At 41.1% G+C, this 18225-nt stretch overlaps 2 protein-coding genes across 3 annotated transcripts; one reads left to right on the forward strand and one right to left on the reverse strand.

Annotated features, from left to right (window-relative positions):
* Positions 1-10: 10 nt before the first annotated feature.
* LOC127518105 (cytochrome P450 3A30) lies at positions 11-6119 on the reverse strand. Its single transcript, XM_051904459.1, has 14 exons — positions 6101-6119; positions 5860-5955; positions 5117-5210; positions 4793-4845; positions 4417-4516; positions 3111-3224; positions 2768-2856; positions 2413-2561; positions 2080-2210; positions 1927-2008; positions 1682-1842; positions 1380-1606; positions 521-683; positions 11-436 (listed from the first exon to the last, which is right to left on the reverse strand). The coding sequence occupies exons 2-14, from the start codon at positions 5928-5930 to the stop codon at positions 329-331; spliced, it is 1542 nt and encodes a 513-aa protein (XP_051760419.1). The 5' UTR covers positions 5931-5955; positions 6101-6119; the 3' UTR covers positions 11-328.
* A 2615-nt stretch (positions 6120-8734) lies between these two features.
* On the forward strand, positions 8735-16729 carry LOC127518147 (zinc finger protein 664-like). Of its 2 annotated transcripts, XM_051904511.1 has the most exons (6): positions 8735-10748; positions 11861-11942; positions 12200-13878; positions 14315-14482; positions 14660-14972; positions 15399-16729. In XM_051904511.1, exons 4-6 carry the CDS (start codon positions 14315-14317, stop codon positions 16370-16372), a joined length of 1455 nt encoding a protein of 484 aa, XP_051760471.1. In that variant the 5' UTR covers positions 8735-10748; positions 11861-11942; positions 12200-13878; the 3' UTR covers positions 16373-16729. The 2 variants fall into 2 exon arrangements, with proteins under 2 accessions (XP_051760471.1, XP_051760479.1); XM_051904519.1 differs by lacking the exons at positions 11861-11942; positions 12200-13878 and having other exon boundaries at positions 8737-10748.
* The last annotated feature ends 1496 nt before the right edge of the window (positions 16730-18225 follow it).

Genomic DNA, 18225 nt, shown 5'->3' on the forward strand with positions numbered 1-18225 from the left:
ACACATTGGATACATTTCTGCAGACTTTGATTTCTTTGATAAACTTTATTCTCATTTCCATATAATTTCTTAACAGTTTAGTCTCATTTCTTCTGTTCTCTCAATCATCACAAAGTAAAAACCTTAAACATGAATCTCATGGCATCAGCGTTCCCGCTCTCTACTAAAGTAAAGTTGCTATAAACCCGAGTCCAAAAGCTCCCGAGAACCTCAGAGTCGAATCTTCCTCTTCACTGAAGACTAGAGACTACGTCTATTCTTTTATTTTAAAAGACCGATCAAACCTTCTCCTCGGACTGAAAGAGAAGCGTGCAGCGGATGAGCTGCGTTACGATTTGTTGTTATTACAAATGTCTGACGCTGTCCGAGGCTTGAGTCTGAGCTTGATGGGGTCTTTGGGAGCCAGTAGACCATTGAGGCCGAGCTCCAGAGGAACCTGTGAAGAGCAAGAGAAGGTCAGTGTTAGCGAACGAATGAACACACGTCCTCCTGCTACCAGAGACCCAATCCGTCTGCTCACCTGTGTCTCCTCGCACACGGAGACGTCGAACCTCTGCAGGATCTCCACAATGGCCAGCTTCATGGTCACCTGAGCAAATCTCATCCCGATGCAGTTCCTGGGTCCGAGGCCGAATGGCATGTACATGTAGGGGTCAATCAACTCCTTGTTTCCTTTAGTGAACCTGTTAATAAGGCAGGAAAAGGTCATGTTGGCTTGAAGTATTTACACGGACAGTTACTCTAAACAACCAACTCTTTTAGCTGTAATTTCAGGTTTCATCTGTGTTTAATGCTGTTCTCATAACACAAAACCCTTCACTGTTTTTGTGTCAGAAGTGAAAGCTTGAATGTAGTTAGCTATGCTGTGTTCCTAGTGCAACAGTGCCGTGTTTTCAGCAGCCTTGGTTCCGGACATATTTTTTCCATAGGGATTTTACAGATATTTTCTATAGAGAGTTATTATAATTCACGAACCAAGCCAACCAGCTAGCAGGGAACTTTCTCAGAACTTCCCCAATGTTCTGGCAAGGTTTTAGCAAAGTTATGAACAAACATTCTTACAGTAATGTTTGGTTATTTTGATTCCCTGATTGGTGGAGACTTCTCTGGGTTTCATGGGTAAGGTAGTTTCTTACCAGGAATCCCGCTCAAAAATAGGTTGAAATAATGTGGGATGACGGCTTCAACGATGAACAACCTTGTAGCTCACAGTAAGTTCTGTCTTTAATAAGTTATCGTTAAAAATCATTTCCCCTATGGAGAAAATGAATGGGATTTTTACGTTCAGAATCGACTGTTGCGCTCTATTGTAGCTGGTGCAGCTTAACTGTAGCTTCAGCAGACTCATGATGAGTGAAACAGGAGAAACCCATCCTGACCTCTCTGGTTTGAAGCTCTCGGGGTCGCTCCAGTAATCCGGGTCTCTGTGGAGGACGAAGGTTGGGACCATGACGACCATGTCTTTAGGGATGATGAGGCCGTTGATGTCCACCGTTTTCTTGCAGACCCGCTCGAGTCGAGCTGCGACGGGGTACAGCCGGAGGGACTCGTTCAGCGCGGCATCCAGATAGTCCATGTTCATGACGGCTTCGTAGTCCACCGGGGCCTTCAACACACAATCACTGGTTAAAGTCTCCAACTCGTCACACTGATCCCAACGAGCATTTCAATGGAGTTCTACCTTATCAGGAAAGGTCTCGTCGATCTCCTCCTGCAGTTTCTTCATGGTCTCTGGGTTGGTTGCGAGATTGTAGAAGAAGAACATCAAAGTGCTGCTGCTGGTCTCGTAACCGGCGAAGATGAAGATCATGGACTGCGATAAGATCTCGTGGTCGCTCAGACCTGCACAGGACACGGTTTAAGGTATGTGTCTTCAAACATAGTAGAAAGCTCTTTTTTTATGGTTAACCATCTGAGATGCTTCACCTTTCTCTGTGTGTTCCTCGTCGTGCTGAGTTTTCCCTGCCGTCTGAGAATCGACCATCAGCTGCAGGAAGTCAACTCTCTTCTGCAGGAATTGAGAACAGTGGTTTAAGACATCGTGACTATGTTGTTGTTTGTGTAAAGTGTTTGTTGTACCTTCTTGTGGTCGTTGGCCACTCTTTCAGACTTGATCTTCTGTAAGGCAGCGTAGAAGAAATCGGTCACAGATGTCGGGAAAAGGGCAAAGTCCATTTTTTCCAGGACGGGGATGACGAAAGGAAATAAAGCTACAGAAGAAATTGTAAAAGGTCTTAACAGGGAATGTTCTCAGAACGTTCTGGCAAGGTTCTCTCAAAGTCACGAACAATCGTTCTTCTGGTCACATTAATGGAACGTTTATTCAAAGTTATCTGTAGTTCTGTAGAGACTTTGTTTTTCTCCGTTAGCTTCTGAAGTGTGTTTAACTGACAGGACTAGTTGAGTCCTTACCACTGATCAGGAACAGAGGGTTCAGGAAGTCAAACTTCAGCATTTTCTTAATGTTGGTCACAAATGGATCTTTGGGGTTGTTGAGAGAGTCGATGTCCACGCTGAACGCCGTGCTGGTCACCACATCCATACTGTACGCACCGAAGAACCTGAACACATGCAGGTAAGAGAAAGCTATTAATATCTGATAAACATATATTTAGTGCATATTTCCTCTCTCTATGAGGTTATTAAAGGTGATTGGTGAGGAATTTGAGCACCTTTGCTCTTGTAATTATAGTGATATTATTGCAGCTCCGCTCTTATCTCTTCAGATAACGAGAAGCTGTTTGTGATATTATGCAACATGTCTCACTCTTTAATATCCACGTTTTCTCCTCGTGTTGCTGACTTCCCCAGATTCTCAACTAGAATTTTAGAGTGTGTCTTCATGATGCCGAACATCTAGAATGAGAAGAGTGAGTCTTCATCATAACATCTTCATCACACACAGGTAATGTTTGATATTTATTATGAAGGGAATCAAACACACATCCTCCTCAGCATGAATGATCCTGTAGTTCAGTTCAAATGAGTCATTCATCTCAAACTGAGTTTGTTTGTTTGTACAGCCTTTATATAACGCTTCAGATATGTGTTGTAGTTACTGCTGCTGTAACACTTGTTAGCGTGAGAATGATCCAGATAGACTCACGGACCTCCTTTAACCTCCCGCTGGTGAAGGAGGGCGAGAGGACGCTGCGGATTCTCCTCCAGTTGTCGTCTTCAACGATGGACACGGCGTCGTACAGCGGCCCGTTCAGACGAAAGTTCTGCCAGATCAGAGGACAAAAGTGGACGCAGTGAAGATAAAATGACAACACAAGCACAGACTCTGACACACATTGTTCCACTGGCCTGAACACATTCAAATGATTAATAAAAAGGATTTATATTTATTATTATTTCGATTTAAACAATGTAATTTTATGCTGAAGTACCTTTGTATTTTACAGAGATAAAAGATGGGAGGAAAAACTATATATAAAACTATTGAATATTCGCTCACTTTTGCGTTCCGCAAGAAAGTTTGTGTTGTATTGTAAAAGTATCGTTTTCCGCTGAGAAACTTTGCATTCACTCTCAAATCTTTTGTTTACATAGAAACTTTGTGTTCTTTAACAAATCTTTTGCGTTCCCCCGAGAAACTTTGCGTTCTCTAACAAATTTTTTGCTCCCAGAGAAATTTTAAGTTTGCTCGAAAATCTTTTGCATTCACCAAGAAACGTTGTGTTCTCTAAAATTTTTTTTAGAGCAACTTTGCGTTCGCTTGCAAATCTTTTGCGTTCTCTGAGAAACTTTGTTCACTCGCCATTTTTTTGTGTTGGTTGAGAAAAGCATTCGCTCACAAATCTTTTGCATTTTCAGAGAAACTTTGCATTCCCTTGTAAAATTATTGCGTTCCCCTGAGAAACTTTTTGTGTTTGCTTGCAAAACTTTTGTGTTCCCAAAGAAACTTTGTATTCTCTCACAAATCTTTTCCCTTCCCCCAAGAAACTTTGTTTGCTCCCAAATCTTTTGCGTTCTCTGAGAATGTTTTTGCTCCCAGAGAAACTTTTGCTCCCTTGAGAAAGTTTGTTCTCTAACAAATTTTTTGTTCCCAGAGAAAATTAGCGTTTACTCCCAAATCTTTTGCATTTACATAGAAACTTTGCGTTTACTCGCAAAACGTTTGAATTCCTAGAGAAACTTTGCGTTCTCTAACAAATCTTTTGCTCCCCGAGAAATTTTACATTTGCTTGCAAATCTTTTGCATTCACCAAGAAACGTTGTGTTGTCTAACACATTTTTTAGAGAAACTTTGCATTCACTCACAAATCTTTTGCGTTCCGCCAAGAAACTGTACGTTTGCTTGCATAACTTTTGTGTTCCCCAGGGAAACTTTGTGTTCGCATGCAACCCCCCCCTAAGGGCTCCGTAGTATTTCAAAACTATTTCATTTCAGAATGATGATGGTGATTTTACCCTTCTGTTGGTGAAGAGAGAGTAACATTCTTTAATCAGGATGGTTTTGATGATGGATTGATCCATGATGCACATAACAGGCTGCCTCGCATCGTAGATACTGTGAGAAACGCAAACAATTCAGAAAAAAAATTACATTCAGAAGAATCATTCAGTTTATTATAACTGTACGATTGATTCACTTTCATTATCATTATGACCGTCATCCTCGGCTCTTCGTTACAGATCTTACTGATCTCATAATGTTGAACCTTCAAACATGTTTGTCATTTCATCTTAAACTGACACACACAACAGTGAGTCATTTCTGTTTCAGATGTTCTGAAATTATTCTTTCAGATGATTCATTGAGATTGATCAGTGAAGTCTCACTCACCCCCAGACTCGTCCATACTTCTTGAAACAATCCATATCGAAATTATGAAACCCCTGAAAGCACAACGACAGAGGAGTTCACATTTAGACATGTTCAGAAGAGTCAAAAACACTGAGAGAGGAACTTTGCTCACAAATCTTTTGCGTTCCTTTAGTGTATAGTGTCATCTGTGTGTTTGATGGCTCACGTTAGATTCGAATGGATCTTTAACTAACCTGCGATGGACTGACGGAGAACCAGTAGATCATCAAGATCCAGATGTGACCAATGGTCAGTTAAACACAATATCAGACTCGTGCTGTATTTGCTTTCAAATTAACTCACCTCTTTATATCTCAGCATCGTTCCGAAGAACGGAAGGGGTTTGGGACCCGGTATTCCCAACTTCTTGAAGTGACTGTGAGGCCAGTATCCATATCTGGAAGTGACAAAACCATTTGAACAAAACCATCCCAGCCAACAAAAATATGCTCTGTGAATGTTTCACTAATGTTCTTATTACGTTATGAAAATGTTGTTTGTTTCTGAATGTACTCTGAATGTTCAAAATCCAGTTTTTTTCTTGGCTATGCCAATGTTAAAGGAAAATTCCATCTTATCATTCCACAAACATTATGGGAACGTTACTTTAGAATCTTCTCTGAGCGTTCTGAAACAAGTAGTGACATTTAAAAGATGGTAGATGAATGTCCGAAAGAAAAAAAAGGTTCCATGAACGATGTATAAATAATGTTTTTGTGCTAATGTTTTAAGAACATTATTAAAGACCAGACAACTTTGAACGAATGTTCTATTAACGTTACTGGAAGAACATTGATTCATAACCTTGCCGGAACGTTCTGAGAACATTCCCTGTGATTTTGGACAGATCTTATGACACATACAGCATTAGATTTTTTAACGGTTAAACTGTCCTTCAGACAGAAGAATGTCACCTGACACAGTTACTGTAAATGGTCCTGCATTTCTTCATATGAGTCAAATGAGTTGCTTATCGAATCATTTTTATTCAGATTCTAGAACCAGAACTAATTATTGAGTTTAGTAGAGTGTCACGAGTCACTTACATGAACAGGAGCGCCACAAACAGGATGAGCAGAGCCCATGTTTCAGCTGAGAAGAACAGACTGTAGCTCATGATTTCTGATCCCAGGACGCTCAGACTACAAACACACACGGTGAGGAGCAGGAGCTTTATTCAGCTCTTGGATTACACATTAACCAATGCAGAACACGCAAACACAAAGAGCTGGAGCGCGTTCAACCTCTGCACACACTGATAAACACACCCACGGCGTCACGGCTCACCTCTGACCAGACAATTCATCAAACAACTTTCTGCTCCAAGCTCCAGAAGTTTGGGTTTTTAACTCTCTTGTTGTTCTGTGTTTCTTTCCCTCAGATATCACAGGTTCTGACTGTTGTTTTCGCTTCTCAGAGCTGAAGTCATAAATCCCAGAGGAAAGAGAAATCACATGATCTCCTGGAATAATGGTTTGCTCTGGGCGGCACTGAGACTGAATGGAGAGCAAATGTTTCTCAGATGTGTTTCGTCTGCACTGACTCTCTAGCTAAATGAAACTAAAGCAAACAGAGCAAAATCTGATCAGTGTTCTGTATTCACAGAGCTGACGTTGAGTATCTGATGATTCTAGATGTTCTGTCAGTGTGAATCTGAGGACGTATTTGCTAGGATAAGCTGTTTATTTCATCACTTTAAGCCATCTGCATGTGGCATATTCAGCATGTTTTCAGGCTGGTTGAGTCTTATTAGTTCAAGGTAGCGTGTGTTTTTAAAAATACGGGTGATCGCATTCGCCTCTCATTTTATGGGTCGTCTTTCCTGGAAAATCATCATGTTTCAGCTTCTATCAGTCAGTTGTTGAAGGTATGGTACTGTACACATCATCGCCTTGTAATTACTGTGTAGGAGGAGTAGCTCGATAAGATCAGCATGTGTACATTAATTACTGCAGAGTCAATCATGACATCTGTGAGAGCTCACATTATTTCCACGAAACCATTGTGTGAGCCAGTGAGGATTGGGAATGAGATAGTTGTACAGAAAACAGTTTCACCAAAATGCAGTTGGTTTTTCACACTAAATCTCACATGATTGAGACCAGCCCACATTTCAAACAACTCTGTGTTTCCCATTCAATCCAGGAACAAAGGAGGAGGAGGACTGATGCGGATTGTGTTTTAGAGGTCTCAGGTTGCGCTGTTGTCACGCTACGTGTTTATGAGCACACAGTCGTTCCCGAGGCAGGCCTGGGCATGTTCTCCTGGGAATGTGGGAGCAGGTCACAGCTATGAAACCTGTTAGACGTTACAGGTCAAGTCATTCCTGCTCCAGCTGCAATCTGAGGAAAATAACGACTGTTTTCAAACAGGTTTCCCAGATACTTTCTGATCTGCTGTTGCTCGGCAAACCAAAAGTCTTGATAAAGTCGCCAATAAAGGTACATTAAGTATGTTAAAATAATCACACTGAAATACTTGCTTTTTTGGGGTGTTTAAATGTCTAAATATATTTAGTTTGTGCACATAATGATCAGTGAATCTGTGAACAATAAAAAAAACACTATAATATTTTATACTGCTCAACAGATTATTAGTTATTAATGAAAGCATTTTAAATCATAAAGTGAAAGCTATCAAAGTGTTATGTTGTTGTTTTTTTATTATTATAATGGGATATTCCATTAATGGTGAAAATGCTTATCTTAGGGACACTAATGATCTCTGATAAGAGGCCGATTGCTTGACTTTTACACAGCATGATGAACGATGAATGAGATATGACTCAACACGTAAGCTTCAGACTTCAGGTGGAAGATAAACAATAAGAGGGAGACGGGCGGATTGGGATTCGAACCTGCGGTCACTTCAAAGCATCATAGCATGACTCTTTATAAACCAGAGAAAGGGAATATGAGTTCACTGCAGTTTTGCTTCACAGCAAGAGCAACAAGATCACTGTTATCTGCATCATGTGTGATTGGTCGTAATCATCGTTCATAGGGCAGCAACCTCAGCAATTCTTTACTAGTTTATGTGGGCCAGAGTGTGCTGTTCTTATTCAGTGCCAACTAAAGCTGGCTTGATGTTTGATATTTGCACATTTAGAGACCGTCTCTAAAGGTACATATGACATTGGTATACACATTTCTAACTTGAATAGCATTTGAAGAGAATGACTCATAGTCACACACAACCAACTGTAAAGAGTTCATCTTGGTGTCAGGTATGATTAGAGGTTTTGATATTTAACCCTAGAATGCATGAACCAAAAAAACCTTTACCAATGCATACACTCTAAAAAATCTTTTGGGTTCAGTCCAGAACCAGAACAAACTGACTGAGTAACAGACATAACAACCCAGTGTTTGGGTAGTTTTTGTGTTACCCGGATCCTGGGTCAGACGTAACAACCCAGTGTTTGGGTAGTTTTTGTGTTACCCTGATCCTGGGTCAGACGTAACAACCCAGTGTTTGGGTCGTTTTTGCGTTACCCAGATCCTGGGTCAGACGTAACAACCCAGTGTTTGGGTAGTTTTTGTGTTACCCGGATCCTGGGTCAGACGTAACAACCCAGTGTTTGGGTAGTTTTTGTGTTACCCAGATCCTGGGTCAGACGTAACAACCCAGTGTTTGGGTAGTTTTTGTGTTACCCAGATCCTGGGTCAGACGTAACAACCCAGTGTTTGGGTCGTTTTTGCGTTACCCAGATCCTGGGTCAGACGTAACAACCCAGTGTTTGGGTAGTTTTTGTGTTACCCTGATCCTGGGTCAGACGTAACAACCCAGTGTTTGGGTCGTTTTTGCGTTACCCAGATCCTGGGTCAGACGTAACAACCCAGTGTTTGGGTAGTTTTTGTGTTACCCAGATCCTGGGTCAGACGTAACAACCCAGTGTTCGGGTCGTTTTTGTGTTACCCAGATCCTGGGTCAGACGTAACAACCCAGTGTTCGGGTCGTTTTTGCGTTACCCAGATCCTGGGTCAGACGTAACAACCCAGGGGTTAAGTTATTTATCGTAGGCTTTTTGCGCCCTCTTCAGGAGAGAGCAGTGCAGCTCCGTCAGTGCATGTCTTCAGTAAAATACAGGTTTGTGTACGTTTTATTTTATCTAGAAATTCTTTATTGTTCTGTATATCGTTTAATTTTATGCAAAGCAACATACAAGCGCGATATGAGTCAGCTAAACGAGTGTCACGTGTTTTTCCGCTTGATGGAAACGCCTGATGTTTTGCATAAAATGTTATGATTTTATTCAAAAAGATACAGAATATAAAAACTTAGGATGTTCAAATATGTTCTCAGAATTGTACACTGACTATTTATGGACAGGTTATGGAGTCAGTCACAGCATTTTTGAAACGCATGAAACGCAGGCGGCGGTCTGAAGTTATCAGTTCCCCCGCCGAACATGAGTCATCTCCGGCACGGGATCCAGTGCCGTTACGGTGGAAACAGGACAACAGACACTGATCGATTATAGTTGAATTACTTCTAAATGTTTAATTTTTACTTCTAATATTTGTTAAATGAGCTTAAATGTAGGCAATATGTATTAAAAACGATATAAAATATGCTATACTATAAAATATGATCAAAAATAAAGGAATTATCATGCAAGTATTTAAAAAAGTATTTAAAAAAAGTTTAGAGGATTTAAGTTAATCCGTAAACATTAATTCATGTTTGAAGTAAAAGAAAAAAATAAGCTAGTTTTTATAGTAAAAATGAATCAACCCATTGCTGGGTTAAATAAACAACCCAACTTGCTGGGTAAAATTAATCCTATATTTACCCAGCCCAAATTGCAATGTTTTTCAGTGTTTTTTAGAGTGTAAAGGGGGTCAAAATTACCCATATTGGAATTATAGGTTTTCTTCAAAAAATAGATGTCCTACTAATGAAATAATTAAAAGAACTGATGATATCTAAAGGTGTGCATCAAACCTGACCTGACACCAGGGGCAGAGTTAGGGGTGGCCGCTCACAACTGCTGTTTCTGTCTCCTTTTTTCTTGACAAGATCTCAACCATCAGAACCATCTCTTTAAGACCACAAAAAATGGCAGACTTTTCGGACATGCACTCCAACTTCGCCTCAGTGCCCGGCACAAGACAAATGAGCATCAGACGCTGACAAGCTTTTGAAACAAACTCAGAAATGTTGAAGACTTCACTGATTGTATAAAATCCAATGAAGGTTGAATAATCTTTGAACTATAATCTTTGAACTACAGTAATTATCTGCATGTCTCATCCATGAAGATGCAGCAATGCAGAACAAGCTGTTGGGGGTTTTGAGAACCAGAACAAACTGACTGAGCAAGCTGAGCTTTAGTGTGAGCCCGTTTGGATACTATTGTGGACGTGAGGAATTAAAAAGGTCAAATTCACGCAGTATTCCATGATCTAATTCACTACTATCTCAATTACAATCAAGTATAAATAGACTGTAGTGTAGGCAATAAACAGTCCAGTACATTTTAGTCAAACTCATTTTTATGTTGAAATAATGAAGATTTCTGAGCCACCCCTATGAAACACCTACACGAACACTTTATAGTTGGTTTTGTGACTGTCATTCTCTTTAAATGCTATTAATGTATGTATGTCGTTTGTAACTTTAGAGACGGTCCCTAAATTTGCGAATCTCGCATGTCCAACATCATTTATGGACTACAATATAACCAGTAACAGTACGATCACATACAGCGGTGTCCTCCACAGCCATTGTATTGCCAAAAACTGTACTTTGTCTGCTGTATCCGTTTGGAAAAGTACTGGAGATGTTTTGTCCAGATGGAGGAGTAACTCTGGAAGTCTTGAAGCGGACTGGGAATAATCGGTGAAGATCGATTCATCCGGGGCAGCAGAGGGCGCTGTGACTGCTTGATCCCCGCGGAAGATCGAGTCCTCGCGGCTTCAACGCTCCGCTGGTGCGTGTTTTTTCTATTTTATCTGTTTATGATGTTCTAATATGATTGATGTTTTTATCACTTTAGTGCTTTAATGACCGTAAACAGAGCAATTCTTGCCGCATGTCGTTGTTCTGTACCGGGCGGTTTCATTCACAGTTTCAGGATAAACTAGCAGAAGTCTGACAGTGTCACGTTTAATTCCTCACACATATTAACTTATTAAATCCAGCGACTGAACGTAAATGTGTTAATGATGGAGGTAATACTGTAGAAGTGACCGGGGCTAGTTGTCACACGCTCAGAAACTGAGGACCGAGTAAAAACTGAAGTACAAATGAAAACTAAGCAGAGCTTTTGTATTTCAAACACATCTGTGTGAATTTTGCCCCCTATAAATTCTAGTATGCGAACATCTGTTAATGTATGTGTTGGGTAACAGGTGAACATAAAACACACTGACATACATTTAGAGTCATTTATGTAACAAAGGTAAATTTTAACAGAAAGGTTGAACTTTGCTTCATTTTCCCCCTATAAAGTCACGTGACAATCACAGCTAGCAGGGAACGTTTCCAACAACGTTTTGTAAATGTTATGTTAAGATAAAATGTTCTAAAATAACATTTATAGAACTTTCTTACAACATTAACGATATTTGTTCTCATGATGTTGAAGAAAAACACTTCTTCGAGCGTCTGTATGATGTTTTAACTTGGAAACATTCTCATAATTTTGACAGAAAATGTTCTTGGAACATCCTGATGTTATTGATATTTGCTGAACTTTAACGTTCTTAGAATATTAAAAATAAATGTTCAAAATAATGTTATTTGTGAGTAAAAATAAGCTTATGAGACATTAATTTAACATTAATTTAACCTTTTAAATAATGTTGCAACTTTGCAAATCACTGTTCCCACAATATTTGTTAGCCTAGGATATATCCTGTAAGTTAATATTCACTAATAAATATATCTGACGTCTTCACGTTTGCGTATGTAATCATGTATACATATTTAACATTATCGTATTTTCTCTATCCCTGCTGTGGACTAGAGTTAGCACTAGTTAGGTGGCAGGTTAAGTCCTCTGTGGACTGGGTTGAACTGGTTTTCGTTGTGTCTGTTAAGTGGCGGCAGGACCGGGGTCACATGACCACTCTGAAGATCAGCCGAAGACTGTGACGGACACAGAGAAGCTGCTCACACAAAGGTCAGACATCTTTGTTATTGTTGTTGTTATTATCATTGCAAAGAAGAAACAGCACTTTGCTTGACTCGCTGATGTGTTAATATACTAGTAAATATAGTCAATTAAAAGATATAACCAAAAATAGTGGTTTCGCTTACTCTGCACATGCTCAGTAGAGGTTAGCCAGTGTCACTCTGTAGGGAATAAAAGTCCAGCATATTTCATTTGTAATTTTGTGTTCGTTTATATGAAAAATGAGCCGTTTGTTCCCTTTCCAGTGCTGTCATGGTGAGAACGTATAAAAGGAAGACCAACCGGGCGAGTACGGCGCCGGAGACCATGCTGAAGGCCGTCCGGCAGGTGCTGGTGTTCAAGAAGACCATCCGCGGCGCCGCGGAGGAGTTTGGGATCAACTATCGCACGCTCGCCCGCTACTGCACCAAAATCCCCCGCGAGGAGGTGGAGGGAAGCGCGGAGCATCCCAGCTGCACGGTGGGCTTCATCGGCGCAAGGCAAGTCTTCAGTCCGGAGCTGGAGGCGGAGCTGGTCTCCTACGTGTTGATGGCATCCGACGTTTATCACGCGCTCCCGCCGAAGGCCATCCGGAAACTCTCGTATCAACTGGCCAAGGGCCAGCAGCTGCAGATGCCGCCGTCCTGGAGGGAGAACAAACAGGCCAGCGCCGACTGGTTCGCCGCGTTTTTAAAGCGACACCCGCTGTTGTCCGTCAGGACGCCTGAGCCGGCGAGTCTAGCGAGAGCCTTTAACAAAGAGATGTTTTACGGAAAACTCAAGGCGCTGATGGAGCGCCACTGTTTTAAGCCCGAGGACATCTGGATCATGGACGAAACGGGAATCACGACGGCCCAGAGGCCGGATCGAGTGGTGGCCAGGAAGCAGACAGGATCTGTGACATCTCCTGACCGCGGGCCCCTCGTGAGCGTCGCCTGCGTCGTCTCGGCCAGCGGCGGCGGGATCTCGCCCTATTTCGTGTTCCCTCGGGTGCAGTTTAGGGAGCACTTCCTCACGGGCGCGCCCACTGGAAGCTCCGGCGGCGCACATATCAGCGGATGGATGCGGGAGGAGCAGTTCCTCGACTTCTTACGGCATTTCGTGCGACAGACCAAATGCTCCCTGCAGAGACCCTGCCTCCTGCTCCTGGACATCCACGTCTCGCACCTGTCCATCGATGGCCTCAACTTCGCCAAAGCCAATGGCGTGGTGGCGCTGTCCTTCCCGCCGCACCTGGAGCGCTCGGTTTGCGGCCCGCTCAAGCAGTGCATCAACGCGGCCATTGACAGCTGGATACTGGGAAGCCCGGGGAGGAGTGTCACGATCCATCATATTCCGGGAATCATTGCGACGGCGCTGCCACAGGCGGCCACTGCGGACAACATCACGGCCGGGTTCAAAGCCTGTGGGGTTTTCCCCCTCAACCCAAATGTGTCTGACCAACTAAGTCTTGTTACGGACTGTCCGGTCGCTCCTGTGTCCAATGGCTCGGACTCGACACATGATACTCCCGATCCCTCGTGTCCTTCACCAGACCCGTCGCTCTGCCACCCAAAACCCACACTGGAGACGGATGGCTGCCGTATCGACTGGCTCGCCTGCGATTAGTCCTTGGATAAAAGAGAGAAGCAGGACCTTGATCTCAAACATTAACTCTCCTTACTCCAGAATCTCTTTGTCTTCTATAGTCACACACACTCTGCTCTCTTTTGATACAGTTTCGTTCAAATCAACAAGGTTTTTTGTTTGTTTTTCCATTGTTGCTGTTTCATGAACTGTTTCACAGCTGTATTACGGTGTAAATTATTGCTGACAGTGATTAAATATGACACATTTTACATGCATACACTGTGGAAGATGACTTTTTTGCTACTCTAGAAAGTGTTCTTCTCTAGTCAGTGATGTTAAACAGCAGCTACGGCTGTGACAACATGCCCCACTATAGGTAAAAAGGTTGGAATTATTAAGATTTGTTAAAGTGTTTGAAGAGTCTCTTCTGCTCATCAAGGCTGCATTTATTTGATCAAAATACAGTAAGATTGTGAAATATTATTACAATGTAAAATAGCTGTTTTCTATGTGAATATATAGTAAAGTGTAATTTATTCCTGTGATCAAAGCTGTATTTTCAGCATCATTACTCCAGTCTTCAGTGTCACATGATCCTTCAGAAATCATTCTAATATGATGATTTGCTGCTCAAGAAACATCTATGATTATTATCAGTGTTGAATACATGGATAGAAAGTTTTTAAAGAACAGCATTTACTTGAAATAGAAAGTCATTTTATTTATTAACAGATCATTTCTGTGTAGTTCTGCTCTCATTTTGAGTTTTATCAGTCCGTTAAAAACAAAAAAAATGATGTGTTTGTGTTCAGATGTTGAGCATGAAAGCGCAGATGGATGTGATCTGCTGTAAATCAGTAGGAACTGATCTGTCCATGCTGGATATTGAGGATTTCATCAGTGAAATCTGTCAGCTGAAGAAAGAGGTGGCGTCACTGGAGGCAAAGCTGAGAGAAAGAGGAGACAAACCCAACAGAGAGGTTTGAGCGGCTCGTTTCATCCTTCAGATCAATCAAACCAAAGTTTTGTTAGCTTCTCACTTCTTATGCACATCTCAAATTAAACCAACAGTATCTAATCACCAATATAACCACTAGAGATAACTGCTGAGTAATGAGTCTAATATCAACAGGTTGTTGTTTATTTGTGTTTGTCAGGATCTGGAGAAGGTTTCAGTGTGTGTGACTGACGGGACAGAAGCTCAGGATTCACTCTGGAGATCCAGAGACACACAGGACTCAGAGCTCAGCCTCACTTTACTGTGTTATACTGACGCTCAGGATCATGGATCCGCTGATCAAACCTCTGACTGTAACGCTGGAGAACAGCAGATGCTGCAGACGCCGCTGAAGATGTGCTCCGTCAAACTGGTGGACTGCAGGAACCTGATAGAGAGCAGAGGAGAAAAAACCACAGCAGAGGAACAACAGCAGAGTCATGAGGAGGAGGAGGAGGATGAGGTTACTCCAGGTGTGTTTCTTCCTTCCTTTCTACCTTTTGTTGAATGTCATTTATTAGTCATGGTGCATGTACAAAGTACATTATAAATGTGGTGAAATGGGTCATCAGTTTGTGCCAACATGATTATGATTGATAATTATGATTGATAATATCCACAAATTAAGAATTTTACCCTTGTTTTAGTAAATTGTGGCCACGTTGTAATGATTTTGTTTCCATTGTTTTAGTTAAAGCCAAACGAGGGAACGAACTAGTATAATGTGGCCACAATTTACTAAAACGGGGGAAATAAATGAATAATTCTTAATTAATTTCCACAATATATATTTTTGTCTGCATGTCATGTCTGGAGCTCAGAAGTTAGCCTGATATAGAAATAATTTATGTGTGATTTCATTACAGTTAGAAATTGTATTACCGTTTTGTTCCTTTCAGATGAGAATGGTGGAGATGAAGAAATGGCCTCGACATCAAAAGATAAGCCGACAGCCAAGAGTTTTTCCTGCGTGACCTGCGGGAAAACGTTGAGCTTGCGGATAAATTTAGCAAGACACGAGAGAACACCCACAGAACAGAAAGACTGCAGGAGATGCAATATCAGCTTTCCTTCCTCGGAAGTGAGGAGACATCATTCAAAAGAGCACAAGAAGTTTCGCTGCGAGCAGTGTGGGAAGCAGTTTTCCGTGTCTTCTAATCTGAAAGTTCACATGAAGACGCACACTGGCGGAAAGTCTTTCCACTGCAGCGAGTGCAACAAGTGTTTCAGCAGCAAAGGGAATCTTGATTTTCACAAGCGAACCTACACGGGTGAAAAGCCGTACAAGTGCCCTCACTGCGAGAAGAGCTTCAACCACAAGCCCCATCTGAAGAAGCATGTGCGTGTTCACACCGGAGAGAGGCCGTACCAGTGCAGCAAATGTGGGAAAACCTTTGGGAACTCAACTGCTCTGAAGACACACCACAGAACACACACTCAGGAGAAGCCGTATCAGTGCAAACACTGCGAGAAACGATTCCGACAGGTTTCTCAGCTGCAGTGTCATGAGAGGATTCACACCGGAGAGAGGCCGTACCTGTGCTCCGACTGCGGGAAGAGTTTCTCCGACCCGCGGCATTACCGGATTCATCAGCATCTGCACACGGGAGAAAAGCCTCACGACTGCTGCATCTGCGGGAAGAATTTCAGTCAGATCTCAAACCTACAGAAGCACCAGAGGATCCACACGGGAGAACGACCGTTCAAGTGTTCTCAGTGTGACAAGACTTTCGCTCGATCAGACGTCCTGAAGGTCCATGAGCGAGTTCATACAGGAGAGAAACCTTACCGCTGCTCCATCTGCGGCGAGAGATTCACTTATTTAGGGGGTTTTCAGAACCACCAGAAGAAACACACTGAAGAACAAACCTGAAATCATCATTGTAGCTTCTGTTTTCTGTTTCAAAGATTCACTTTGGTCCCGTTTTGAAAATAGGTGGGATATCTGGAGTCGACATTGCTGTTCAGAACTTTCATAGCACTACATAGATGATTCAGTTGAATAAATTGCATTATATTACAATATATTTATGATTTAGAGTGCTGAAGCCCTGAGTATTTGAACTCATTTGATATTTTAATGACAGAAGACTGTAAATTGAGCTTGTTTTAGTGTTCTCAATGTAACTTTATTAAGCAACATGTAAACAAACAGAAAGGACACTGCTGTGTGAAATTAAATATTACTATTGTATACTGAAAAAAGCAAGACTTTAAAATGAATATTCTACTGTCAGTCCAGTTATTCCTTTAAAAACACTGTGTGTGTGTATATATATATTATATTTATTTGGATTTGAATGGGCAAATACTTAAGAATCTATGAATGGATCATTATTACAGTGATTATTATGTTTCTAGCATGTTATATGTTTGTGAACAGTTCTTTAAACCGTAACAGATGGAGTGTTAGGCCATATTGCAGGATGACAATGCCAATATTCATCAGGGTTAAAATTGTGAAAGAATGGTTCAGAGAGCATGAAGAATCATTTTCACACATAAATTGGCACCTCTGAGTCCTGACCTTAATTTCATTGAAAGTAAATGATATATATATAAAATTTTAAATTCATTTGCATAGTTATGACATATGAATTGATTTGGATTTCAGTAATTTGCATAAAATTAAGACGACAAATCCATTGAATGTGTATGTTTTCTAATCAGGCACTGAATAGAGCCCCATCAAGGATTTTAGACTTTTGTCCCACATTAAAGGTCCTTCAGGGGCTCTCGAGCGCCCGATGAAGCTCCTTGAGTTCCAACTTTCCGTTAGTTCTGCAAAGACGCTGAACATTAAAAAAAAGAAAGGATTCATAAAGGATCATATATCACGGTAAGTTCAGTCAGTCATCATTTAATATTGTGTCATGTTTTTACAAGATCAATCTGAAAATAACAAAAACTTTAACCCTCATATTGAAAGTGAAAGTTTGATCGATGATAATCGTAAGTCATTAAAGAGACGTTATATAAAGCGATATTCCATCTCTCTGTCACTCCCTCATGATTTGACATCACAGTGTTGGGGATTTTCTAGGTTAATCGAAATTAGTAAATGTATTTCCACTAAGGCTATGTTTAGGCGAACTAGTCTTCTGTTAAATTAGAAGAGAAATATAATTGAGTCCATTTATGATTTAAATGATGCTTTCGTTGTGTTATTTATATATTTGTGTTCACAGGGAACATGCTGAAATGTTTAGCTTGAATACACTGTAAATCACTTAAAATTAAAGCATCTGCTAAATGTGAAATTAATGTAATGCTCTCAGTGTTTCCATATAAAGGGAAGATGTCAGTCTTTGAAATGAGGGAGTGGAAGAGATCTTCATCTCCAGAAGCCAGCTGTGTGTCTGTGAAGAACAATCAATCCATGGATCCTCCTGTTAAATTTAGTGATGAAGCAGTGACTTCTGACCCCAGGTGAGACACCATCCAGTACTGGAGACAATAGACCGACTCATACAACATCAGAGATCATCTAAACTAATTATGTTGTGTTAATTACAGTGTAAAGATGTGTATGAATTTTTAAATCTTAGAGTACATTTACTTAGAGTACATTTAAAAAAAAAAATATATATATATATATATATATATAATATAATATGTAAGATATTGTGTGCACAGTTGGATGATTGAGACACCACTGGCCTGATTCTTGGGTCCGAAAAAACTGTAGCTCAGGGTTGCCAGGTTTTCACAACAAAACTCGCCCAA

This window comes from Ctenopharyngodon idella, chromosome 1 (assembly GCF_019924925.1).
Source record: "Ctenopharyngodon idella isolate HZGC_01 chromosome 1, HZGC01, whole genome shotgun sequence".
Lineage (NCBI taxonomy): Eukaryota > Metazoa > Chordata > Actinopteri > Cypriniformes > Xenocyprididae > Ctenopharyngodon > Ctenopharyngodon idella.

Excerpts from the sequence above, each read along its gene's own strand:
- LOC127518147 (XM_051904511.1), top strand. The coding sequence starts at position 14,315 with ATGTTGAGCATGAAAGCGCAGATGGATGTGATCTGCTGTAAATCAGTA. Across the intron at positions 14,483-14,659 it reads GAGACAAACCCAACAGAGAG|GATCTGGAGAAGGTTTCAGT; the intron begins GTTTGAGCGGCT and ends TGTGTTTGTCAG. Across the intron at positions 14,973-15,398 it reads GGAGGATGAGGTTACTCCAG|ATGAGAATGGTGGAGATGAA; the intron begins GTGTGTTTCTTC and ends TGTTCCTTTCAG.
- LOC127518105 (XM_051904459.1), bottom strand. The coding sequence starts at position 5,930 with ATGAGCTACAGTCTGTTCTTCTCAGCTGAAACATGGGCTCTGCTCATC. Across the intron at positions 4,517-4,792 it reads AAGTATGGACGAGTCTGGGG|TATCTACGATGCGAGGCAGC; the intron begins GTGAGTGAGACT and ends CGTTTCTCACAG. Across the intron at positions 2,562-2,767 it reads GAAAACGTGGATATTAAAGA|GTTCTTCGGTGCGTACAGTA; the intron begins GTGAGACATGTT and ends GCATGTGTTCAG.